The 26,820-nt window shown below is 36.6% G+C and overlaps 2 protein-coding genes and 1 long non-coding RNA gene across 7 annotated transcripts; 1 reads left to right on the top strand and 2 right to left on the bottom strand.

The window, feature by feature from the left end:
• Positions 1–7,266: 7,266 nt before the first annotated feature.
• On the top strand, positions 7,267–13,870 carry LOC101222280 (protein CHROMATIN REMODELING 8). Of its 5 annotated transcripts, none has more exons than XM_011653133.2 (8): positions 7,267–7,523; positions 7,631–7,783; positions 7,990–8,520; positions 8,665–9,088; positions 9,421–10,288; positions 10,675–11,284; positions 11,582–12,043; positions 12,751–13,870. In XM_011653133.2, exons 2-8 carry the CDS (start codon positions 7,694–7,696, stop codon positions 13,429–13,431), a joined length of 3,666 nt encoding a protein of 1,221 aa, XP_011651435.1. In that variant the 5' UTR covers positions 7,267–7,523; positions 7,631–7,693; the 3' UTR covers positions 13,432–13,870. The 5 variants fall into 5 exon arrangements, with proteins under 5 accessions (XP_011651435.1, XP_004151991.1, XP_011651434.1 ...); XM_004151943.3 differs by having other exon boundaries at positions 7,274–7,523; positions 7,628–7,783; XM_011653132.2 differs by having other exon boundaries at positions 7,274–7,783.
• Positions 13,871–14,658: 788 nt separating this feature from the next.
• Positions 14,659–17,016, bottom strand: LOC101222041 (uncharacterized protein At1g03900). The gene is made up of 3 exons (XM_004151942.3): positions 16,337–17,016; positions 15,498–15,782; positions 14,659–14,973 (listed from the first exon to the last, which is right to left on the bottom strand). The coding sequence occupies exons 1-3, from the start codon at positions 16,850–16,852 to the stop codon at positions 14,911–14,913; spliced, it is 864 nt and encodes a 287-aa protein (XP_004151990.1). The 5' UTR covers positions 16,853–17,016; the 3' UTR covers positions 14,659–14,910.
• A 7,642-nt stretch (positions 17,017–24,658) lies between these two features.
• Positions 24,659–26,222, bottom strand: LOC116402925. The gene is made up of 4 exons (XR_004215610.1): positions 26,047–26,222; positions 25,849–25,922; positions 25,723–25,770; positions 24,659–24,837 (listed from the first exon to the last, which is right to left on the bottom strand). It is a non-coding gene; the product is annotated as an uncharacterized LOC116402925 (long non-coding RNA).
• Between the last annotated feature and the right edge of the window lie 598 nt (positions 26,223–26,820).

Genomic DNA, 26,820 nt, shown 5'->3' on the forward strand with positions numbered 1-26,820 from the left:
CCGTGGAAAGAGTCCAAAGAAGATTTTCAATCAAAATCCCAAGAGGTGCTTGGGAGAGTGGATGTGGGTTGAGTTTAACCGAACCACTATAAAATTACGGTGTCTTCTTCTCTAACTCTTTTCTAATTATTTTTTAATTTAATTTTAGTTACATATTCTTATTGGTTGAGTTTGATTGCATACTTCCGTTCATATATTTTTATCAATCTTGTTATTTAACAAAGTTTACAAAGTTCTTTATTTAAATTTAAAAAGTATCTAATTAGTTGATTTTACTTTTTATTTGTCAAAAAGTTTATTTAAACCCTATTCACCCCCCTCTAGGGTTGCCATACCGATCCAACACAAAATATAAACTTTATATTATAATGTATCACAATACATTATACTAATTCTCAAAGTAAATTTGAACATTTCAAATTACAACCAATATAAATAAATTTTATTACCCTTTACGAGCTAGGAATGGGAACTAATGGACCTATAGATCAGAAGCTACAACGATATACAATTAATTGGCTAAACTCATTAACCACATTAATCAATATTTGTTAACTGTGTGTACGCTCCACTAAAGACTCAAAACTGAAATCTTCTCACTGTAGATATATTTTTGTGTCCACGAATATAGATCAATAACAATAAGTTAGTCTTTCACGAGTGTTCGTAACACCAGCTGGATCAAATTATCGTTTTACCCCTTGGTTACTTTTAGTCCTTAAATACAAGTGTTTCTCTAATGAACAACCTATTTATAGTCCAACCAATAAACAGAAACCCCTCTCATGCCATAGAGAGGGTAGAGCCTTTTGTTCAAGTCTCGGAGACACCATTTAAGGGAACACCCATCTACTTACCCTAAAGTTGAGAAGAAGTGAATTTCATCTTGTGTGATTATGTTCCTAGCTCTCCAGTCGGTATTGTCCCTAAAATGATAAGCACATTGAGTTAGCAATTTGGCCATTCTGACTCGCACAAATTAAAGGACAATTCCTCGCAAACAGGAGTTCATAATATACTCTAGATTAAGACTAAGTTATCTAAGTGATTTTAATGAAATAGAAACTCAATTAGTTAATGGAGTTACATCTAGTGGTTACTATTTGGTGGTCTGGTCTTATGAAAACTCATTGCATATGATACCCTCACTTGCATGTCACCTACACAAACGCATTGGATCATTGCATTTGTATCAAATACAAAGTGAGTCGTATCCATAGTGTTACCAAGATAAGATACCCAACATTATCCTTGTATGTCTCTACATATTGTTGAAGACTCATCAAACAGCTTAGGATATTAGTTTATTGGATGTAGGTTATTAAGACAAAACTAATAATATAATCAATAACGCTTATTCAATAATAATAATAACATTTTATTAATAAATAATGGTCAATGAATTATATTTACTATATACGAGTTTTAGGACATAAAACCCAACATCTCTGACTTACAAGATTGACTGGAGAAAAAATATGACTTTTACGGACGATAGAGTGGCTAGTCCTTTCCTTTCCATCTTTAGGTTTTGGTCCATTCAGGCCTCCTTGGTCGACCTATTAAGATATCTAGCCTTTTCGAGGTCAACCATTTTGCTTGGTATAGAAGGAAGCTTTATATACGCAACTTTCGACGGGAAACTTCTACTCTTCTGATCATGTTAGCACCAATTGCAACTTTGTCAATTCACATCAACTTCAACTACCATTCTTGTCTACTAGTGAATCTTCATCATGTGATGATGTGATTCCTCGCTTAGAGATATTTAATTGCCAGACAATCTTCTCATCATGTAACACACACTCCTCTGGGATTCACTTTCTTTCTTCTTTGCTTTATAAACTTGCGATAAGAAAAAATAAGATAAAATAGGTATGAAAACCTATGCAAGTCGTATTCTCTTATATTTATGAATTCGCGATAGAAGCTATGCATTTTGACACATTATCATGCATTTTGGTTCTATTGTTCTACCAAGAAGACCATAATAACATATATTTCTACAAGTTATCAAGAGTGGGTAGGAAGGACTAACCTTTCCGCCTTCTGTAATAAACTTCTGTTCTTTTCTCTGATCAACTATAAGTGAGAGCTTAGAGAAAATGAGAGAGAGAAAAATGAGAGAGAGAACCACAATTTTCTACGGCTCAGCTTCCATTTCTTTACTTTATATTTTTTTTTACTTCATTGTAATGTATGAGTTTATATTGTACAGTGGCCAAAGACCTATATTCAAATACATTGCAAGTTTATCCCCTTTCAATCTATCATGTCTTTACTACTCACTTGTTAAAGTGTTATAGGTAGTTTAGGCTTGTGATAAGTTCTTAATAAGAAGTCTAACTTTTATGGTTTATCGTATTGGGTGAGCTTTACTCCATCGCTTGGCCAGTGTTTGTCACTAAGTACTTGAGAGAGTAAGTAGCAAGGACATAGCTAATACACGCACGAAGGAGTTTGCCGACAAACTCCATCTTGGCGATTAAACCTCCATCATTTGTGTCTAGAAAGGAGAACAACTGTGGTAACTTGATGTCGAGAGGTAGGTTAGTACATGAACATACTTTTACTTTTATATTGTATAGAGATTGTGTATAGCTTAGATGAGAAGTAAGTTTTATAACTAAGATTTGATAGAAATTTTATGTAACCCCTAGGCCCAAGATTCGGAATTCGGATCTCCGATATTCTCCTACATCCCCTGCAACCTGGCAACTTCATTCTTACATGTCCTAAAGGCTTATTAGAGTGAAAGTCGTCCTCACAAACCAACACGAGTCCTTTCAGTATGCTTTGTCCTCACTCACATGCATTCTAGGAAAATTTCCAAGAGGTCACTCAACATAGAATTGCTCCAAGCTAAGCATGTTTAACTTTGGAGTTCCTATGATCGAGCCACCGAAAAGGAAGGTGCACCTGGTTGGTAGGTAGTAACTTTTAATTCCTTTTTAAGTTTTTCTTAATCATACTTTCATGTCCTCAAGATCCCTCTCATTCATATGTGGTATCAGTTCATTCGTGTCTCCCTCCTAAACTCAGAGCGTTACATACCCACTAACTTTCGCTTGGTTCGTCCACAAACACATCTTACTATGAGAGGTTTTGCTCTAATACCTTTTGTAACGTCCCAAACCCAAGATTTAGATCGAAATTTAGAATTTGGATCCCTAACATTCTCTTGCATCCCCTGTAATCTAACATCTTCTTTCTTACATGTCCTAAAGGCATTACATGCCCACTAACTTCCGCTTGGTTTGTCCTCAAACCACATCTTACTAGGAAAGGTTTTTTTTTTTTTTTTTTTTTTTTTTTCTGATATCTTTTGTAACGCCCTAAACCTAGGATTCGAACTAGAATTTGGAATTCATATCCCTAACATTCTTCTGAATCCCTTGCGACCTGAAAACTTCATTCTTACATGTATTAAAGGTTTATTAAAGTGAAAGTCGTCCTCACAAACCAACATGAGTCCTTACAGCATGCTTTGTCCTCACTCACGTGCATCTTAGAAAAATATCTAGGAGATCATCCAACATAGAATTGTTTAAGCTAAGCATGCTTAATGCTTGTTTGTTTGGATTTAATCGTTTCGCGTGTGTATAGCACAGATGCAATATGTCACTAAGTAAGGTTATTGCGCTTGATGTGCTGACCATGTCTTTCTGTGTTGCGCGCTTAATTCTAGGCGAGAAGTCACTGGTCATGATGAGAGCATGCAAAATGCTCACTATTTACCTCTTCATTGTATCATACATAAGTCCGTGTTGAGTACAAGTTTTTCTACTGTTTGTCCAAGTGCAAGCGAAACAATGGGTTTACCTGGATGATCCAAGGTCGAACACTGGGAATTGTTTATAGACATTAGTTCTAGGGAATTACTCATTACTTAGGCGATATGAGAATTAATTAACTAAAGTATAAAAGAATTAGAACCATGATTAAAACTACTTATGTATGCCTAGAGAATCTATAAGGAGAATAAGTGGATGCGAGGTGGAATTGTATGCAGACTAACTTGTACACGAGAAAGAGTGAAGAAAGGACTACACACCATTAGGCGATTAAGCAATGCGAGAACTTTGATGCAATATAACTTACTCAACCAGCTTATGATTAAAGTGTGCTCCTCTCAGAGTCATTAAATGGCACACATAGTCTCATTTCAAGATCTACACGACTAAGTCTGATTAGGCGAGATATATCTAGAAGAATTCACTTATAAAACTTATACAACTTCGCGATTAAGAATGACATCTCTCAGTGCCTAATGTTTATACTTGTTCACCTTTCAGAACACAAATGAAGGAAGTTAGCTCGCAAAAGTGAAGTTTGTTGCCAAATTCCTCCTTGCGCACATTATAGTCTCATCCTTGCTACTTGCCCTCTTGAGTAAGTGGCGATTGACCCTGGCGAAGCGATGAACATAACCCAACTAATGCGATAAGGATTATAAGTTGGACTTCTTATCAAGAACTTATCACTAACTTAAACTTCTGATAACACATTGAAGAGTGAAAAGTCAAGAAAAAATGGATTGAAAAGGTATGAACACGTAATATATATAAAGAATGTAGGCCTTAGGACATTTTACAATATGAACAACATATATTAATATTACAAAGAAGTATAAACATGAAGGAAAAATAGAATGGAAATACATTAAAAGTTAGGGAACAATAGAAGTGTGAATTCTTCCCTACTTAGGAGACAAGCTCTCGCTTTTACAACTGATTGGAGAAGAAGAAGAAAACATTTATAGACGGTGGAAAGACTATTCCTTTCCAACACTCTCTAGGGTTTTGGCCTATTCAGGCATTGTGCCCATTCAGGCGTCCTCTTCTAGGTTGAAGGAAATGACTTTATATAGGAAACATTTGGGAGGGAATTTTTTATTCGTCTGAACTTGTCAGCGCTATCAGCCGAAAAGTGTCTGTTGCACGTCACATTAGCTTCGACTCCCACTCTTTTTGTCTTCTAGTGAACCTTCCTCACCTGAAAACATTGTTCCTTGCCTGAAAACGTTAATTGCTAGATGAGTTCTCTATCGCGTAGTCCTTGTGCGAGATGTTTCCTGTGGTTCGCTAGTTTTGTTCATTATCCTGCATTTAGACATTAAAATCGGGTAAAATAAGCATAATACTTACCATAAAGTGTATTTCCAAATACTATGCGTTTATAACACAAGTTACTCGTTCTAATAATCTTTCTATGTGTTTTGACCTCATTATTCTAATAAAAGAAGCTATAATAACGGATGTTTATACACGTAATCATTTAACTTTGGATTTTCTATGATCGAGCCACTGAAAAGGAAGGTGCACCTTGTTGGTATAGGTAGTAACTTTTAATTCTTTTAAGTCTTTCTTAACCTTAATTTCATGTCTTCATTTCATGTCCTCATGATCTCTCTCATTCAGATGTGATACCGGTTCATTCATGTCTTCCTCCTAAACTCATGGCATTACATTTCATGTGTTCGACCTTGAAATTTTCAGGAAACTTATTTTTCACTTACTCTTGGGCAGGTGATAGGAAAACTTGTACTACATGTTTATTATTTGGAAGTCAACAACACATAGGTAGGAAGAACTTTTTATCGCAGAATTCTATCTTAATCGCTCACTAAGTCAATCGCTTAGAGCTTACATGACATAACCACGAACAATTGCATATCCAAATACACACATAAACTAATAAGCAAGTTTTTGGTGTTGTTGCCGTAGAAGTTTGAAAATTAGAAATAAGGTTTTACTTTGATTTTGGGCAAACACATAATTCTGGTGAATCATTGATAACTTATAGAAATACAAGTTATTATGGCCTTTTAGGTAGAAGAACAGAACCAAAACACTTGATTATGTGTCAGAACGCGTAGCTTTTATCGCAAATTCATAAATATAAGAGAATACAATTTGCATAAGTCTCCACGTCTGTTTTATCATGTTTCCTACTGTTTTATCATAGAATTATAGAGAAAACAAGAAGGACTGTGAATTGTAGAGGAGCGCATGCTACGCCATAAGAAGCTTGTCTAGGACTAAACATCTTTATAAAGATTAGGTGAGGATCCACATCAGCATGCGAGAAAGATTCACTAATAGACAAGAATGGTAATTGGAGTTGATGTGACATGACAAGACTGTAATCGAAGCTGACATGTTTAGAAGAATAAAAGTTTCCTATTAAAAGTAGCCTATAAAAGAACTCCATCTTTACCGTGCAAAGTGTCTGGTCTGAATGAGCCAAAACATAGAGAGTTCCATTGGAGCCGACATAAAATACTAGCCTTTCCGCCCTCTGTAAAAGATCCTATCCTCTTTTCTGATCAATCTTGTAAGTGAGAGCTTAGTGAGAGATTAGAGAAAGATTCCATTACCTTCTTCACCTTGCTTGTAATATCTTTCACATCTTTACTTTTTACTTTTATATTTCATTGTAATGTATCATGTTCATATTGTACAGTGGCTTAAGGCTTACATTCTTTAATACATTGCATATGTATCTCCTTTCATTTTGTCATTCCTTTACTGTTCATTTATGAAAGGGTTATAAGTAGTTTAGGTTTGTGATAAGTTCTTGATAATAATTTTAACATATAAGGCTTATCACGTTAGTTGAGCTTTACTCCATTGCTTGGTCAATGTCTATCGCCAAGTACTAAAGTAGCAAGAACATAGCTAACACATACAAGAGGGAGTTTGGACAAACTCCATCTTGGTGATTAAACTTTCATCACCTGCGTACCAAAAGGAGAACAAAGGTGGTGACTTGACGTCAAAAGGTTGGCACCCTTAAAAGAGAAGTAATATAAGTCTTATAAGTAACCACTTCCATAAAGTTATCCCATAATGAAACTTTATCATTTGCATCCTGAGAGGCGAGCATGTGTGGCGTTTAAGACACTAAGAGGTGCTCGCCTTAATTAGAGTTAATTGACATCTACAACGTGATTGTGGGTGAGGAAGGAACCAAATACTTGAAAAACTATTATTTGAGAGTTGAAAAACTTCTTCATGAAGCCAATACGTTTTGACATTTCGTTATAGTATGCATATAATTAATATAATAATATTTTCAAAATTGAGGGCATTTTTGTGGCAACGAGAAAAGATAATTCCAGGATGGATTTCACTGTATTCACTGCACGTTAATAAATCATGGCTACACGAATTAAATGAAAAATCTTAGGGTCTAACTCGATCAACATAACCTAGATAGTCTAACGAAAAGAGTGATATTTTTTAAATATTAAATCCAACAATTTTCCATCAATTGTCAATAGAAACGAATCAAAATAGTTTGAAACGAAGTTTCGCGTTTCGCCCCAAATAATCAAACCCAAGGCGGTGCCTGACCTTAGGTTTCAGGGAATATCAATACTCTTCCAATTAACAGTCAAGAAATCGGAATCATTCGCTCGTCCCTCTAATTCGCTATTTCAAAGCGTTCTCCATCCGATTTTGCGTATAATTTTTGGAGTTTTTAAACCTCTGGTTGCTTCACCTCTGTTTCCAATTCAGGTTTCAACTTGGTCTCATTTCTTCGGGTTGATTATTTTAGGTCCGAAGGTTGGTCAATTATGCGAGTGAATATGTTGAATTTGATGCGCTTTAATTTTGTTTAGTAGATTAGCATTATTGGCTGCACAGTGCAATGTGTTTGGTTGCATTGAACGTACGTGTTTGATTCGATGGAGGAGGTGGAGGATCGGATTTTTCTCAACAGTTTGGGTGTAACGTCAGCTAATCCCGAGGATATAGAGCGGGACTTGTTGAATGAGGTAATGACCGGGTTTCTTTAGCATAATTCGCGTTGTTTTTTCGTTTTGTAGTGGCGTGTAGTTATTTTACCTTTTAAGTTCGTAAGGATTTTGGCCATTTAGATAGATGAAGTTGAGTTAGGTCAGCAATTTTTGGGTATCAACTTGGAATCAGTTATAAACGTGCTGCAGTTAATATTATTGAATGATTTGTTTTTGAATTTCAGGCGAAAAAGAAGAGTGAGAACGGTGTTGAAGTTGGAGGGATTGAAGAAGAGAATGTTTGTGATAAGTTAGATACTACTGATTCACCTTCTGCCAGTCATGTGCAGCTCTACCAGAAGCTTAGGGCTGTAGAATATGAGATAGATGCTGTTGCATCAACAGTGGAACCAGGGGAGAAACTTGAAAGGAATGAACAACATTCTTGCGTCAGCACGGACTCCCAGAAACATGCGCGTGAAGAGGATAGTGTCTCAGCTTCTGGAGATGGCCTTCAGCATGCCCTAGCAGTTGACAGGCTAAGAAGCCTGAAGAAAACCCAACATCAGTTGAAGAATGAACTTTTTCATTTGAACGACAAGCATGCCAAGACAATATTGGAGATAGTCAAGGACAGATCAAAACCTAAGAGAAAATCTAAAGAGGTTAAGAAATCAGGTAACGATGGAGGGAAGAGGTTGAAAGTTGTGTCATTTGATGAAGATAATGATTTTGACGCAGCTTTGGATGCAGCCACTGTGGGCTTTGTTGAAACAGTGAGTTAAGCTGTTTTCAAATGCTGTACTCTGTAAGATGTTTAACAAATCTTCTGTCCCTGTAAATTGAAATAGATTTTTACATTTGACATTGATAAAAAAAAGGTTATGCAGCAGACGAGTAACTTCCACTCTTTGTCTTAGGAAAGAGATGAATTGGTGCGGAAGGGAATTTTAACACCATTTCACAAGCTAAAGGGCTTTGAACGCCGTCTTCAGAGTCCAGGGCAATCTAGTCTTCAGAACCCTAGAGGATCAAGGGATGAAGTAAAGGAGGAAGAAGAGGAAAATGATGATTTTGCTTCTGACAGTGTTGCTAGAGCCCTCCGGTCAATGTCAGTGGCTGCACAAGCTCGACCAACCACTAAACTTCTTGATCCAGATGCTTTGCCAAAGCTTGATCCACCAACCCGTCCTTTCTACAGGTTAAAAACACCTGCAAAGGTTCCCCTATCTGCAGAAGACAAACCTACAACGAAAACAAAATCCAAGCAGACTAGACGGCCTTTGCCAGACAAAAAATATAGAAGACAAATTGCTATGGAGGAAAGAGACAAGGAAGCTACTGGTACGTCTCTTATTTAGCATGTGGTTGTTCTATGTACGTTCAAGTTTTCCTTGATTCTATGGATGACACCTTTATCTTTTACATTTTTTAAAAAAATTATTTATTTATTTTAAAAAAATAGTTACATGCTGTTACCAACATATATCTTATGAAGTTGAAAATTTGTTGTAATAGAGCACTGATTGTGAGAAAACATTACAGTTCTTAATTCTTCATGGTGGAACGTTTTGCTGAATGGGCATGTCATTGATTGTATGACCAATTGTCCTATTTATATGCATCATCTTTAGTGTAGGAAAGGTGTTCCTGATATGTTGTTATTCATGTTGCAGAGAATATGTCAGATGGTTTGGCTACATCAAGTTCTGAAAGAGAAGATTCGGGAGATTTAGAAGATGATGTTAACGAACTTTCTTTTGTAACACTTGAAGGCGGGCTGAAAATTCCTCAGAGTATATTTGATGAACTATTTGATTACCAAAAAGTTGGGGTGCAGTGGTTATGGGAATTGCACTGCCAAAGAGCAGGTGGAATTATTGGAGATGAGATGGGCCTTGGAAAGACAGTCCAGGTCTTGTCCTTTTTAGGTGCATTGCATTTCAGTAACATTTATAAACCAAGCATCATTGTCTGCCCTGTTACACTAGTTAGACAGTGGAAGAGGGAGGCACGGAAATGGTGCCCAAGACTTTTGGCAGAAATCTTACATGATTCTGCTCATGATCCCACTTACAAGAATATGCGAGAAAAATCTGATGGAAGTGATGAAAGTGAAGATTCAGAGGGAAGTGACTATAGGAAAAACTCACAGCCTAAAGGCACTAAAAGATGGGATGCCTTGATAAACCGTGTTTTGAGGTCAGAATCGGGTTTGCTGATTACCACTTACGAACAACTACGACTGTTAGGTGATAAATTGCTTGACATTGAGTGGGGTTATGCAATCCTGGATGAAGGGCATCGCATTCGAAACCCAAATGCTGAAGTCACTTTAGTTTGCAAGCAGCTACAGACAGTTCACCGCATAATAATGACTGGCTCTCCAATTCAGAATAAATTGAAAGAGTTGTGGTCCTTGTTTGATTTTGTTTTCCCTGGGAAGCTGGGGGTGTTGCCTGTATTTGAAGCAGAGTTTGCAGTTCCTATATCTGTGGGTGGCTATGCTAATGCCTCTCCGTTGCAAGTATCAACTGCATATAGGTAAATGTTGTGAGATTTTGTCAACGTTTGAGCTCCTATTTTTATTATTTGCCTTCTTTTCTTTCTCTATTCTGGAAAGTTTGTAGTTTATTTTGTTTTTATTTTTCTTTTATTTTTTGTTAAAAAATTGGAGTGAAGTGTTGAATCTTTGACCTTTAGGAGAGATTATTAATGTAACTGATGGGTCAGAGTTACTTGGGGTTACTAGTTAACCTATGATCAGGTTTGGAGTTTATGAGGTGAGTATTGTAGTTTATGAGGTGAGTTGATCTCAATTAAAAGATGTTTTTAATAAAAAGGGTGGATGGGAGCAGTTCTTTGATCTTGAGGTTCTCTCTCCCTCCTTCAGTTGCTGAACATCACCAACCTTGGTTCTCACCATGCAGGTGTGCTGTTGTTCTCCGTGACTTAATTATGCCCTATCTTCTTAGAAGGATGAAAGCCGATGTAAATGCTCATTTGCCAAAGAAGACTGAACACGTCCTCTTCTGTAGCCTTACTTCTGAACAACGTTCTGTCTATAGAGCATTCCTTGCAAGCTCTGAAGTGAAGAGTATTTTGGATGGAAATAGAAATTCTCTTTCTGGAATTGATGTAATGCGTAAAATTTGCAATCACCCAGATCTCCTCGAGAGAGAACACGCTTTCCAGAATCCTGACTATGGGAATCCTGAACGTAGTGGAAAAATGAAGGTGGTTGAGCAAGTGCTGAAGGTCTGGAAGGAGCAAGGTCACCGTGTTCTTCTTTTCGCTCAGACGCAGCAGATGCTTGATATTTTAGAGAGATTTCTGGTTGGAGGTGGTTATACTTATAGGAGGATGGATGGTGGAACTCCCGTCAAACAGAGAATGGCCTTGATTGATGAATTCAATAACTCCTGTGAGGTGTTTGTTTTTATTTTAACAACCAAGGTTGGCGGTCTGGGAACCAACCTAACTGGAGCAGATAGAGTGATAATCTTTGACCCTGATTGGAATCCGTCGACTGACATGCAGGTAATATGTCACATTTCCCTTTTTCTACTTTAATTTAATCTATTGACCTAGTTGTTTCAGACCTATTCGGAAAAGTTCAATTGAGGTTCTTCATTTTTTATAAACCAGGAAAACTTTGTTGAATTACTGTACTGGTCCTGTTTGCAGTTTAGTAGGCAGCATCTTTTATATTTTTTTCTGCTTATTTCAATATTATGGAAGATCTTCCTTCCTACTCTCTGCAACATGGAGATAGCTTCACATTATTATACTCAAGCGATTTGAATCTAATTTAGTCACTACTGCTTCCAATTACAGGCTAGGGAGCGTGCTTGGCGTATTGGTCAACAGCGGGATGTAACAGTGTATAGATTGATAACTCGTGGAACTATAGAGGAGAAAGTGTACCATCGACAGATATATAAGCATTTTCTCACTAATAAGATATTAAAGAACCCACAGCAGAAAAGGTTCTTTAAGGCTAGAGACATGAAGGATCTCTTTACACTGAACGAGGATGGGATGGATGGATCAACAGAGACATCAAATATTTTCAGTGCGTTGACTGATAGTGTAAATGTTGTTGGTGTTCAGAAAAATGAGAAGGATGGGCAAAAATCTAGCAGTGGCTCAGTTCTGTTTGCAGATTCTGCTGATGAAAACCTATGCAAATCAGAGATTGAAACTTCTGGAAGGAGTAGTTCCATCGAGGGCCAGGGTGGTGGAGCAGACGAGGACACAAATATCTTGAAGAGCCTTTTTGATGCACATGGTATTCATGTATGTCATCCTTTTTTATCTTCGCATAAGAACTTTCATGCCTATTGTTGATGGGTGTTGCTGTGAGATCGTAGTACAGAAGAATACTCATTATTCTATACACTAGAGTTCAAACATATATAGGCATACATGACAGCCTAAACTAAAACTAGTAAAATGATAATTAAAGACAAAAGACTAATGAACTCCTATATTTGCACATATATACTATGCAATCCAGGTCTCCGACTTTAATGAATGTAAATGTAAATGATAAAAACTTACTAAATAGCCAAATAATTCGAGGTACTTAGACCTTCACTCTTGAGATCTCTCTCAAGTCCTAATTCATTAAAAGAAGAAAGGGAAAAAGGGGTAAAAAAGGGAAAAAAAGAACTATAATTTGCGCTTTACCCAATTTTGATTTTTGTTTTGTTTAACCACACCTTTAGGACAATGCGTGTTTTAGGGGCCCCTAATGATAGACATATTATTAGGATGTTGTAGGTATGTTAGTAATTGGTTAGGAGGTGGAATGGGAAATGACAAAGGTAATATTTTGGTGAGTGAATTAGGGCTTGTGAGAGATTTCAAGAGGGGAGTGTTTAAATACATCAATTACTTGGCTATCTTGTAAGTTTTCATCATTTACATTTGTATTTCAATATGGATCAATTGAGTCTTGGTTTATTCCCTTTGGCTTGCTTTACATCCTTCTTAATATGCAGAGCGCTGTTAATCATGATATCATTATTAATGCTGATGATGGGGAGAAGATACGGCTAGAGGAGCAAGCTTCTCAAGTTGCACGTAGAGCAGCCGAGGCATTGCGCCAGTCTAGAATGCTGCGGAGTAACGAGAGCGTCTCAGTTCCAACATGGACTGGAAAAGCTGGAACTGCTGGTGCACCATCGTCTGTTCGTCGGAAGTTTGGTTCAACCGTTAACACTCTGGTGGTAACCAACAATTCCAAATCCTCGAATGAAGTATCTAAAAATGGAACTATCCATTTAAATGGTCATGCAGCTGGCACATCTTGTGGAAAGGCCTTATCCTCAGCAGATCTGCTGGCTAAAATTCGAGGAAACCAAGAAAGAGCAATCAGCGCTGGGCTTGAACATCAATCAACTAGTTCAACAAATAATGTAAGAACTGTTGGTGTTGGTTCTTCTCGGTCGTCGTCGAAGAACTTATCTGTAGTACAACCTGAAGTATTGATTCGTCAGATATGCACATTTATTCATCAAAGAGGTGGAGCAGCTGCTTCAGCCAGTATTGTAGAGCATTTTAAGGACAGGATACCATCAAACGACTTGCCCTTGTTTAAGAATCTATTGAAAGAGATAGCGATATTGGAGAAAAGCTCCAGTGGTTCATTCTGGGTTCTTAAGGCAGAGTATAAACAGTAATCCAAGTACGGTTAGCTATTTACTTCCATTGCACCAATCAATTGGGGGCTTGTCCACTTCTGACTTCCAGAGTTTGGAATTTTTGTCTAGGCTAAATTACGAAAACATATCCCTGAAACTACCATTGTTGTAGCAATATGTTAGAATCTTGAACGAACATTGAGATGGCGACATTGTGCCAGGTGTTTGTTCAACATTTGAATAGATTTCTATTCCAAGTGTAGTTTAGAAAGCTTTATAAAAGGTCATCGAGTGATAATATTGTAAAGTTTGGAACACAAGTAAAGTTGAAGGCAAGGGTGGTTTTCGTTGTAATTTAATATGGTTTATGTTATTTTGATTTTTGCGGTGCAGATCTTTTTTACCAACTGTTGAATGATCTATTGTACAGCTAATTTCAAGCAGATTGTCAATGACACGATTTGTAGAGTTTGATTCATGGAATGGTAGCCATTTTTGATCCATTTATTTTCTTCTGATCAATTCAGGGAAGACTTTGAGGGCTTGGAGAAACCCGGCTGTTTTATGAAGACTTTATCATACTCATTTTGTCATTAAATATACATTTATATATATACACACACGGGTTTATTAGAATGATATTGTAGTTTTTAATATTATTTATGGAACGAAAAAAAAAGGTAAAAGGTTCATTATTTTTGTCTTCTCTATCATGCCCACGAGTATTTAGATAATCTGCTAAACCTTATAATATTTAGTTGTATCATTTTTTTTTTGTTTATTTATTCTTTAAACATTTTATCTTTAGACTTTCATGAAAATAACATATAAGTTTTTGAATTTCATGAAATAACAATTAAATATTTGAATTTTGGTTTAATGATGACTTAGTTGCTACTTTCAAAAGCCATAACAATTAATTAAGTCTGTAGACTGCATAAGTATCTTAGTTCATATTGTGAAAGACATTATTCAAATTCAATAAGAAATTTTAATGAAAAAACTGATAAACTAGTTAATTATTGAGACTTTCTAGTCTTCTTTACCATGATGGTTATAAACTATAAAACATTTAACACCTAACTTTTGGTGATCTCAACTTATTAAACGGTAAAGTTGAAAGACTAAAAGAAAGGTGTTTCTTAACCTAAAATTCATCCTTTTTACCGAGGCATTGAATGTAAATTTATACAAACATTCTTTTTACGAGTTGAGTTAAAAAATGAAATCAAACCCAGGAAGAAACAGAAAAGGCAAGACAATGAATTTAAAATAGGCTAAAGAGACAACTCAAGATCAATAAGGAAAATAACGGGAGAAGTATACATATGTATTCCGAAGATTATTTTCCAATATGGTATTATCACTTATAACTTCCCTTTCACCTCTTTTCCTCCCCTCTCATTTCACCCTCAAGATGAACAAAAAAATGAAGATTACATCAAACTAAGACTTTTTGTTTTTTTTGTTTTTTTTTGTTTTTCATTTTTTAATAACACCACCACCAGCATACATTGATCAGAATGCTGCCCATCCTGATGCTGCTGCTTTTGTCGAACCTGGAGCAGAAGGAAGATTTCTCTGCAAACGTGATGCAAATAGAGTAAAAATTGTGCTAGCTTGTTTTTCAACACAAATTCTTAAGAATACATGCAATTGTACGAAAATACGAGCTACCTATGTTGTATGAGAACCTAAAGAATATGGATTATCAGATTTATGTTCAAGAAATTAAATAACCTAAAGCTTATAGCTCAAGGCATTTGAGATAACTCAATATACTCCTTACACGAGGCCCTATTCTTGAAGTTGCCCTAGCGATTATAAGGGTCACAAATGCATAAGATAGTTGTGCATTCCAATCACCAAGGAAAAAAACCAATACTTGAGTCTAATCAAACTTAGTAATGTGTATTGTGTATCTTAAAAGTAATCCACATTTAAATTGGTTGTGCATAAAAGACAGAAGAACCATAATATGAGCTAACGGGGAAATTTATACTAGTCAAGTCACTTAAGAATACCATTATCCTAATGAAATATGCTTCCATGTAGCACATGAATAATGGAACGAATTAACAAACAAGTAACAGAAGATACTGTACCTCAAGTTGGGAAAGATCTGATAAAGGGTCGCTTGAATTGCTTACATTGTCCTCTTTTCCTTCATGACTGACACCACGACACGTGCTGGCAGATAACTTCCGTGCAGCTGGATCGTTTGGAGGGGGTGGAAGAGGAGTACTGATTTTCCTAGCTCCAGTTGGTGGTGGAGCAAGAGTTAGAGTTTTTGACTTTCCACTACCAGACCCTGACAATCCTGCAGCTGAGAGCATACCAGTTCCGCTGGAGGGTTTATGCTTCACATTGATCCTAATTGTTTCACCTTCCTATCATCCAGCCCAATGTAACGAAACACAATCACAATTACAATATAAACCGTTTCTAATTCTACAACTACCACATTAGGCGTTGGATCGGCTGATTAGTTGTGAGCTTTCCTTCTTTTCTTTTTTATGCTTTTGTATTCTTTCATTTCTCCCTCAATAAAAGCTACTAAATTGCTAGGTATTAGTTTGCTTCACAAATTATGGGCTTTCTATTTTGTATGATCCTGTATGAAATTTTTCCTCAATAAAAGCTACCAAATCGTAGTGGTTGTGCAAACTTAAGGATATTAAAGACCTGCCTCGATCCAGAACAAAGGAAATGACCTAACAAGTGGAAGAATATGAATAAAATAATAGAGTAACCTACTTAAAACTTACAACACCATTATCCCGGCTAAAAGATTGTCCTGCCAAATGAGTAATTCTATACTATTCAATGTGAACCATTCGTTTTCCTAATAGTTAGATCAGAAAATTCATTAATCAGATCAGTTGGAATTCAAGAACCCATCAGATAAAACATAAAAAGTCCATCAAAATCAGGGGAATTCTACCTTTAATCTGTGATTCACAGCAGGATGGATATCAATTTGGCTTTCTTCGTTAGCATCGCCGCCGCTTCCGCTGCTGTTTCCGCCACTAGTCGGATCCTTCTCAAGATCCCTCCTAACGTACTTCTCATGGTCAGACAATGCCACATTGAAATCAAAAGCTTCATTTCGTTCGGCAAAACCTAACCCTACAAAAGCGTGCTTTCCCCGGCCATCCTCGATCTTCAAAACGAAGTATCGAGAAGAGTCAAGAACGGTCTCGACGGAGCTTTCCCGCTGACCCGGATTAACAAAGCAAGCAGCAAAGAGTTCGCCGGAGTTGGGATCTTCCAATCGGATCTCACATCGGTCCTTACAGGACACAACACGAAGGCGGCCGGACCAGATCTTGTCGGATTGAAGCCACTCACCGCACTTGCAGCCGCCGGATGTGGTTCGAGGAGGGATTTTGTAGACGGAAACCTCACGAACAACAAGGAGAGTGTGCTCGAAGGTCTCATCATCCTCCTCAAACGACATGGTGAAATCTGGGAATGTGAGATCGATTGAGGAGGGGTTGAGGGAATCTTCAAAGAAAAGGAATTGGGAGAAATGGGTTGTTCAAAAGAATTGAATTTATTGAAGGAATTAAGGTGAAATTTGAGAAGAAAGTATAAGAAACAGAAAACACAGACGTGGCTTCGAAGAATGGTGTTCCTCGAGAGGTCAACACTACTGTCATACCCAATTTTACTCATTTGCCCTTTTTCGATATCCCAAAAATACAATAAAATATGGATAAGTTCCATTCTTTTTGTTTTCTTTTTTTTTTTTTAATATCTATCTTCTTCCTCTTGGACTTTCCAACCATATGTGTGTTTATGTACTTCAAGTTCTAACCCGAGTAAAAGTTTTCATATTGCTTGTCCAAGTGTAAGCAAAACAGTAGGTTTACTTGAATGATTCAGAGTCAGACACAAGAAATTGATATCAAATATTAGTTCTAGGGTCTACTCTTCAATTAGGCAGTATAAAAGAATAAACTATACCGTGTAAAAAAGTGTAAATTTATACTATACCTACTTATCTACACTAGAGAATCTGTAAAGATAGAATAATGAAGGTGATTGTGATAGCGTGTATAAATATCTGTTATTATAGCTCATTTTATTATAATAATGAGGTTAAAACACACAAGAAGATAATCAGAACGCATAACTTGTGTTGTAAATGCATAAGTGCTGCCAACATGAGATTAACTTAACTGGTGCCTGTATGTTCCTGTGGACAAGAGGTCTCGGGTTCAAATCCCCACCCCTATATAAAGTCATCTCTGTTAACCTATATAAAGAGAAATAAATCTTGTGTATCCCTTTCTCGCTTATAGGCTAGTTCACATACAATTCCATTTGCATCCATTTCCTCCCCTTTACAGATTCTTTAGGTGTAAATAAGTAGTTTTAATCCTAGCTCTGATTCTTTTATACCTTATTAGTTAATTATCGTCCAACTAATGAGTAATTTGCTAGAACTAGAATAAAATGCAAGCGTGAACTAACTTGTATTAAAGGAGGTAAAGGAACATCCAAGCATTACTAGGAGATTAGGTCATCTGAAAGCCTTGATGCAATATAACTTAGTTAACTAGCTTATGATTAAGGCAAGCACCTCTAGGTGTCTTTAAACATCATACTTGCTCTCCTTTTAGGATCCAAATGATGAAGCCTAGTTAAGCAAGGTATATCTAGAAGAGTTCACTTACAAGACTTATAGAGCTTCTCGTTTAAGGGTGACTACCACACCTCCCTCCCAGATCACCTGCTCTCGATCCGAGAGACGGCGTGAAGTCAACTGATGTCATTCCCCTTTTGAACAACATTAATTAACCCTTACTTCTGAACCTTTTGCAATGTTAAACATTTAAAGTAAATTAAATCTTACACAACAAAATAACACGATAAAAATATATTAAAACAACTACTTTACACATCCTGAGAACAAGCCAAGGCTAGATGCCTTTGATTACATACTACACTTTTAGTTCAAATGGAAACTAAACAACTATACTAAGCCCTAAACATATTTACAAGACAAAAGTAAACCTAGATACAAACCGATAGCAACAAAACTATCTACAACTTTGCATACCAGACTTGGAGACAACTATCAGCCTTTCGGATTATGGCCTCTACCTGAAAAGTGGTAAAACATTTGAAAATGATGAGCTAAATAGCCCAGTGAGTGATGATTTTATAAAACATACTTTGAAACAAATATACTTCAATCTTTTCATAAACCAATGACTTAATAGTATAAAAGCTTTGTAACTTGTTTAAACTAAGCTATTTCTTGTCTTTCGAATAATCTTTCTTTCTTTTATATTTGTATACTATATATCCAGGAAACTCGGTCACGATAGTAACTAGTTCTACTTATCGTGCTCGATCTATAATCTTGATGAAGATAGTAGAGCACCTTGGTCTTACTTGAAGGGATAAAAGCCCTATGACAGCGGAATAATTTAAAGAACCGTTTCTCAAACTAATTTGGTAATCTTAAAATACCAGTACATTGACAAAATTTTAGAATTAAAATTCTAAATAGATTCTAAGCATGCTTTTAAACATAAGATACGAGAACTTACTTTCAATGACATCTCTAAATTTACAAATCAATCTCCAAATTGAGACATCACCCGTCGGAGACCTTCCTATCCTCTGGGATGAGATTGGTTTGTGCGAACCAATTGGGATGGAAAAAGGTTTTGAGATAAACTCTTTTTGCAGGGAGAAAAAGCTTTTTTCTCTTAATGAACTTGGCTTAAGAAAATTGTTTTCTTCTAGATATTTATAGTTTTGTTTCCTTCTTGGAATAGAAAAATGAGTAGGAGAGAATCATGAGATTCTTATTATCAAATCTACTAATTAATTAACAATTAACCAATTAGTTAATAATTAAATAAATTATATTTAATTAATATTTCATTCAAATCTTATTTGAATAAATATCTCTCCAATATCTTATTAATTAAATCATATTTAATTAATATCTCTGCAATATCATTTTATAAATTTAATTAAATCAAACTAAATTATTAATTAACAGCTATTTAAGTTATTTAACATAAATTAAATTTGAATCATATTCAAATATATGTTTCTCTCATAACCAATAATTTTAATATGAATCCAATTCACATTAATATTTGAACTCATTCAAATATTTTATCTCTCATTAATTTTGAATCATATCCAAAATTAAATTTATAATAAAACTTTATATTATAATGTATCACTATACATTAAACTAATTCCCTAAGTATATTTGAACATTTCAAATTACAACCAATATAAATAAATCTCATTCCCTAAGTATATTTGGTTATTTAAAGCAAAACGTTATTTTCAGATACACAAACTTACTGAGTTAGAGAAGATGACGGTGACAATCATTAGTTTTGATGGTGCAGCCTTGGATTGGTATAGATCTCATGAAGACCGTGAACCGTTTGTTAATTGGGAAGATTTAAAAAGACTTATTATTCGATTTCGATCAGACCGTGAGAGATCAATATTGGGCTGATTTTTAACGATAAAACAAGACACTATAGTGGATGAATACAAATTTCTTTTTGATAAATTGATGGCACCATTGCCTTTTCTGCATAAGACAGTTATAGAAGAGATATTTATGAATGGTTTGAAACCTTGGATTAAGACAGAATTGGAATGTTGGGAACCTGTTGGGCTTTCTCAAATGATGAAATTGTCCCAGAAAATTGAGAACCGAGAGGTGATAAGGGTGAATCTGACTTAAAATGTGCACGGGATGATAAAACCCAGGTTTCTACTTCTTTAAATACTCAATTTCATGTAGTTTCCAATGACAATAAGTCAGAAGGTACTATTCCAGTAAGGGTTATCACACTACGAGGGGCTGCAGAAATTAATCGACGAGAAGGACCATCAAGATGACTTTTTGTGATGCTGAGTTTCAAGCCAGACGTGAGAAAGGGCTCTGCTTTTGTTGTGAGGAAAAATTTTGTGCAGGCCATAGATGTAAGGTGAAGGATCAGAAGGAACTCAGAGTGTTAGTTGTTCAAGCAAATGGGGAGGAATTGGAAGTAGTGGAAGAGGATGATCGTATAGAGGAACTTGAGGTAAAAGCTATTGAACTTGATATAGAACAAAAAGAACCAGTGATAGAATTGTCATTAACTTCATGGAACACCGGATTAAATGCGATATCAAGTGCTGCTTGATTATCACACCACAATTTTGCTGGTGTGGTGATTTCAAATCCCAACTCAACAATAGTAAAAAAGTTGATATATCCAAATCAATTTGATATATCCAATTCACACAAAAACTGTGCAATTGCTCTATATTTTTTATTATGCACTTGAATGTGACACCACATTTTGTTTCTTACTTTTCCAAGACATCAAATTGCCACCAACAAAAACAAAATATCCTGAAGTTGATCTTTTGTCTTCTTTAGATTTTACCAATTAACATCTGAGAAACATTCAATATTAGTATGACTATAATCCTTATATAATAAAACCATGCTCGAGAGCAGCCTTCAGATAACACTGAATCATTCCAAAGCAGTTGAATGATCAACTTTAGGGCATGACATACACGGGCTCATAATACTCACTAAATAGGCTATGTCGAGTCGATTCACTGGAAGGTAATTAAGTTTTCCCTCTAACCTCCTATATCTTTGAAGATCTTTCAACAATTCTCCATCTTTTGTGAGCTATAAGTTAGGCATCGTTGGGGTACTACATGGCTTGGCACCTACCTTCCATGTTTCAGTCAACAAGTCCATATTTTCTCTGTGATAATAGTATTGCTTTCTTGCCTGTTTTTACCTCAAATTCCTAGGAGGTATTTCAACATGCTCAAATCTTTTATTTGGAATTGGCAATAGAGAAAAGTCTTCAGGGACTGGACATCTAAAGCATCATCACCAACAACCACAATTGCATCAACATATACTACGATTAGGATCACCCCACTCTCGGATCTTTTAAAAAAGATTGAATGATCTAACGTGCTCTTTTGCATTCCAAAACTTTCGATCACCTTAATAAATTTTCCAAACCAAGCCTGTGGACTATGTTTTAGTCCATCCAAAGATTTACAAAGGCAACACGCCTTTCCATTCTTCCCCTGAGCAACAAACCCTAGTGGTTGCTCCATATACACCCCTTCTTGAGGATCACCATGAAAAAATGTGTAAGGACCCTAGATAGAAAAATAGTGGATTATTAGGAGAAAATGAAAATGGTTGTTAGTAAGGTCATATTAGTAAATAGATGGTAAGTTGGTTAGTTCTTTTTGTTATAAATAGTGGGAGAGGGGTTGGAGAGAGGTGTGAAGAATTTTGAGAAAGTTTTCCTTGTAAGGGAACCTTAGGAGAGTCTAACCCTCTCAAAAGGCTAGGGTTACTTGTTACTTGTTATTAAGATCTTCTAATATATATTTCATGTTTGGATGTTTTTTAAGTATTCTTGAGTTCATATTTTTTTTCTTGAGGTAATCCTTGTTAGGTGGGATCCTAACAAATTGGTATCAGAGCCGTAATATCTTGGGGATGACACAGGCTTGGATGCAAAAACAAATGGAGGAGAGGTTGGAGAAGAATGAGAAGGACATTAGGGAACTTAAAGATGTAACTTTGGAGTTGTCCAAAAGCATCGAAAGGCTGGCAGAGGAATTACGAGAAAACAATGTTAGTTGCCGACGGGAAGAATCTGCTACGTCGGAGGGATCGGTGTTGAAAATGAAAGGAAAGATGGAAGAAGACTCGACCGCAGTTGAGAGAGGGACTTGGGAGCAAGCACTTAAATGGGCTGCTAATTGCAAACTTGAGGTGGATGAGAGGGGAGAAACTCCATGGACATGGGAGCATATGCAGAAATGGATTGTGGATTGCAAGGCAAAAAGAATAGAGAGGAGTGCTAAAACAATACATCAAACGCTTTCTGAAGGGCTGCAAAGAGATAAAGAAAGAGCGGAGAAGAAACTAGAAAAAATTAAAGTTGAAGAAAAACAAAAATGGAACAATGACTTGAAGATGAAGGAATCGAAGAACGACCATGAAAAAGATGAAGGGAAGAGGAAGCCAAATCTAACTGTGTATTCCCATGGCCGACGACTAAGGGTGAGGTGGTCAGAGACAAACACTTGGTGGAAATGGAAACACCGAACAGAGAAGGCGGAAGCATGGGAAAGGAGGCAAACACTATGGATGAGAAGGAAGGCAAAGAAACGATTGAGGAAGCGATCATTGATACTTGGTGGTAGTGAAGAAAACAAAAAGAAGAATCAAACAGTACCTATGTGGAACAAGTCGACCTGGATACGATCTGTGAAAATAGAAGAAACGGCTCATTGGAGTGGCAACATTGAGAGGCTGATCATATATATAGGCCAAGATTTTGTTGAGGTACGTTACTTTCCTTGCCTTTCTTTTGTGGCATGCGAGTTATATCAAAGTAGGGAAGGGATGAGGAAGCTAGGCAATGAAGAAGATGAATAAAGGAATTTCGAAGGTCATCGGAGTAAGATAGAATGGGTAACGACAAGGAAGAAAATGGCAATGGAATTAGTACAGGGATCATAGAGAGGCTGGCGAATGGAAACATATTGGGTTGTGACAGAAAATCGAGGCGGGGATGAACAGAAACCGCGGCGGAGGAAAGATTCTGAGTCGGTCACCGGTGGCCAGAAAAAGAAGAAGATGGATTGTCGAAAATTCCAGTTACAGGAAGAGGAGATGGAGACAGGGTGCGCTGGAGGTAGTCGACCTAAGGCATAAAGGGAGTTTGTTGGAAGGCGGATAGCAACGAAGCTGCAAGTGAGATCGGAAATTGTCGGGAAGAATGCTTTGATATTTCCAGAGGGAGTGAGCAGCTACGAACAAAAAAAGTTCAGAAAAGAGGGGGAAGATTTCTTGAAGAAAAACGATTCACCCACGTGAAGCGTCAGACGTTAGGGCGAAAAATTAGAGACAATAGTAGTTATGATTTGTTTAGTGGGCTGAAATTAAATGAAAAGGGCCAGATTTTCTCAAATGGGCTTGGCTTAGGTGGAGAAATTGGGGATCAAATTCCTAATAAATGGCCAGGAAAACAAAGTGGAGGCTAGGAGAAGGATTGGCACATGCAAACCTCAATGGTTAAAGTATATCACGTGGGATGGAAATTAGGGAAAGAATTTAATCAAAAGTGGGCCAAAATGTTGCTTTTTGGGCTGATTGCAAAAGTAAGGGATGAGGCCCATTATACCTCAAAGAAAAATAAATTGACGGCTTTATCTAAGGAAGTGGAAATCCTATTGGAATATGGATGGTGGGCCAAACATGAGATGATAACAAAGAAATACAGCCTTCATAAAGAAAGAAAGGAAATTAATGGGCTTGAATTTGCTAAATTCATTGAGACCCATTTGTTAGTGTGGCTGAAAAGTAACTTGAAAATGGATCGAAATTGCCTGAAGCTCATTGGTAATTCTAAGAAAGATGGTGTATGGGCCGTGAAATTGATTTGGGGATGGGGTCATAAAGTTAATTGTGGGCTTAGCCCATTAGAGAGGAAGAGCTTCAAATTAAAGTGCAAGTGGCATGGAATTAGGCTCAGGGAATGGCAGTTGGTTAATTGGGATCACTTTCCGTGTGAGAAGAATGAAGATTGGGGAAGTTCTTGGAGTCTAAAGGGTTGGATGCATGCAAGTGTAATTATTACAACCCAATAGAATTTCAAGGCAAAGCTGAATAAAATTTCTTCCGAGATGGCAGGGGTATGGTAGAGAGTTCAAGGTTTGTAGTTTGTAAGCACACCTTGAGGACAAGGTGTCTTCGAAGGGCGGAGTAATGTAAGGACCCTAGATAGAAAAATAGTGGATTATTAGGAGAAAATGAAAATGGTTGTTAGTAAGGTCATATTAGTAAATAGATGGTAGGTTGGTTAGGTCTTTTTGTTATAAATAGTAGGAGAGGGGTTGGGGAGAGGTGTGACGAATTTTGAGAAAGTTTTCCTTGTAAGGGAACCTTAGGAGAGTCTAACCCTCTCAAAAGGCTAAGGTTACTTGTTATTAAGATCTTCTAATATATATTTCATGTTTGGATGTTTTTTAAGTATTCTTGAGTTCATCTTTTCTTCTTGAGGTAATCCTTGTTAGGTGGGATTGTAAAGACCCGATTTTCTAACTAAGCCAAAGTCGTTAATTTAACACAAAGACTTGAGTTTACACAAAGTACAAAATTCAATTAAATTTAAAACTTAAGAATACATAATTTATGTTTGGGCTCTGTTTAAAATAACCAAAACTTTCAAGAAAAACTTATAATTTTCCAGTTTTTGGATACATTAAACCTCAAATTTTCTAAACAGTCTCAAGTACGAAAACAAAACAAAAGATAAATCATCAAGCAGAAGCGAATTTAAAATGTTCCCTATGGCGATCACGCTTCCTTCCTGCCCCTCGCCGGTTTGCCGCCTTTGTTGCTTTTGCCTGAAAAATTAAACATAAAGGGGTGAGTATAAGAATACTCAGTAAGGGACCCACTACTGGTCCCGTTAGGGAAAAATAAACTATTAGCTTCCTATCGAAAACCCTGCACAGTCACAGTCTTGTGATCCCGAAGGATTCACACAATCAGTCTAACGCCCCGTAGGACGCATAATCAGTTAGTGTTCTGCAGAAACACATACCAGTCTAGTAATCCCGAAGGATACACATCGGTCTTGTGATCCCGAAGGATGCACATAAAGGTGGTGATCCCGTAGGACACCGGCAAGGTAACTGTCCAATAGGAAACTAATCATTTTCCCCTCAATTCAGTCTAAACATCTTAGCAGTCAATCTCAATTCAATTAAATGTCCTCATCGCTTATGCTCTTAAATAAATCCCCAATAGTCAATCTACTCTAACTTAGCCCAAAGCCAGTCAGAAGTATATCAGCGCATCAGTCAACAACTAGGCAACCATAACATTCATTTCAGTCTACAAGAACACTACCATGACCTTTCCTCGATTCACATAAACACAACCATAACCACATATCATATATTCAGACGAACAACAACCCACCAGTTCCTCCCTACGTTTATACCAGAAACGTCTATAACCTTTATTCAGTCAACATCCATATGTGTATGTATATATGTACATATCCAGTCAGTCACAACAGACACTCAATATCAAATCCACAACAATCCATACACACATATATATATATAAATTTCTCTCGGTCAAACACAGTAAACATTAAACATTGGGTCCACATCCAAACATACATCATAACCGTCATCCTTATTCAGTTTACATATAACGTTATGGTTCATACAGTCAACACATCTTGAATTTATCATTGAGTCCAGTAGAAAGTCACTTACCTCAAACTTAGGGAAGCTCCTTAATCAACTATCGTCCACAAAACAATCCTAAGCACAACAATACAAATTCGATTACTTTCACGATACACATCTCACTTACTTTCCTCAAAGTAGATTTTAGCTTACCAAATAAGGGCTAACCGAATTCAAAATTCACAAATTGGTTGTGAATTCAAGTGACCCAATGTTACCTTTCACACCTTCAAGAATAATTTATCAAATTAGTCAATTAACTCAACCGTAACGTTTGAACACCTTGAAAACATCACAACCCATACTTAAATTGTTTTGAAAACGACTACAATTTCATAACTTCAATCTTACCAACCAAAATTCGATGACTCGTGGCAGTGGAGACAGAGGCGATTGGGACGGGGCTACCGGTGAAACGGCGTTGCAGATCTGGACGACGACGCGGCGGTTTGGAGTGGTTGCTGAAAGAGAAACGGAAGAAGAATGGAGGAAAAGAAAAGAGAAGAAGAAGAGAAGAGAAGGAAAAGAAGAGGAAAAAAAAGAACGAGGGGGGCATGCGGCGTGAGAGAGAGAGAGAAAAGAAAATCTTTGATTTTTTTTTTTTTTTTAATTTCCTTTTTCTTTATTTAACTTAATGATTAAAAAAATTATAACAATATTATTAAATGTATATTATTATTATCTTAACCTTCCAAATCTCATTCTCCCTTCACTTCTTTTCTAAAAAAAAAAATATACACATATATATAATAAGGTACCCTAGAGTTCAAGATGTTAGAGGGATCCTAATAAAGTGCACTTTTAATATCAAGCTGATGTAAAAATGTTGGAAACAAATATTGAACCTCTCCTCTCCTCTCACCCACCCTCTTCTCTCTTCATTTCGGCCACACCTTCTCACGGTGACGTCGCCGGCAACGCCAAACCCGAGGAGTTACAACTCCATCTTTTTCAGAAATGGAAGTCAAAAGTTGAAAAATGGTAGACACTTTCTACTGTATCTAGTTCGAAAAGTGGAGGTTCAATATTGAAGATGTAGACTTCCAAAAAATCCTCACTTTATCCAAGATCCAATTAGAGTGGTTCATTGATTCAATAGATGTTCTTGTAAAATAACCAAACTGG

This window comes from Cucumis sativus, chromosome 3 (genome assembly GCF_000004075.3).
Source record: "Cucumis sativus cultivar 9930 chromosome 3, Cucumber_9930_V3, whole genome shotgun sequence".
NCBI classification, from domain to species: domain Eukaryota; kingdom Viridiplantae; phylum Streptophyta; class Magnoliopsida; order Cucurbitales; family Cucurbitaceae; genus Cucumis; species Cucumis sativus.

Coding starts and splice junctions, on each gene's coding strand:
- LOC101222280 (XM_011653133.2), top strand. CDS start 7,694: ATGGAGGAGGTGGAGGATCGGATTTTTCTCAACAGTTTGGGTGTAACG. Junction 9,089..9,420: donor AAGAGACAAGGAAGCTACTG/GTACGTCTCTTA, acceptor TTCATGTTGCAG/AGAATATGTCAGATGGTTTG. Junction 10,289..10,674: donor CAAGTATCAACTGCATATAG/GTAAATGTTGTG, acceptor CTCACCATGCAG/GTGTGCTGTTGTTCTCCGTG.
- LOC101222041 (XM_004151942.3), bottom strand. CDS start 16,852: ATGTCGTTTGAGGAGGATGATGAGACCTTCGAGCACACTCTCCTTGTT. Junction 15,783..16,336: donor CTGTGAATCACAGATTAAAG/GTAGAATTCCCC, acceptor GCTGGATGATAG/GAAGGTGAAACAATTAGGAT. Junction 14,974..15,497: donor CAGATCTTTCCCAACTTGAG/GTACAGTATCTT, acceptor TCACGTTTGCAG/AGAAATCTTCCTTCTGCTCC.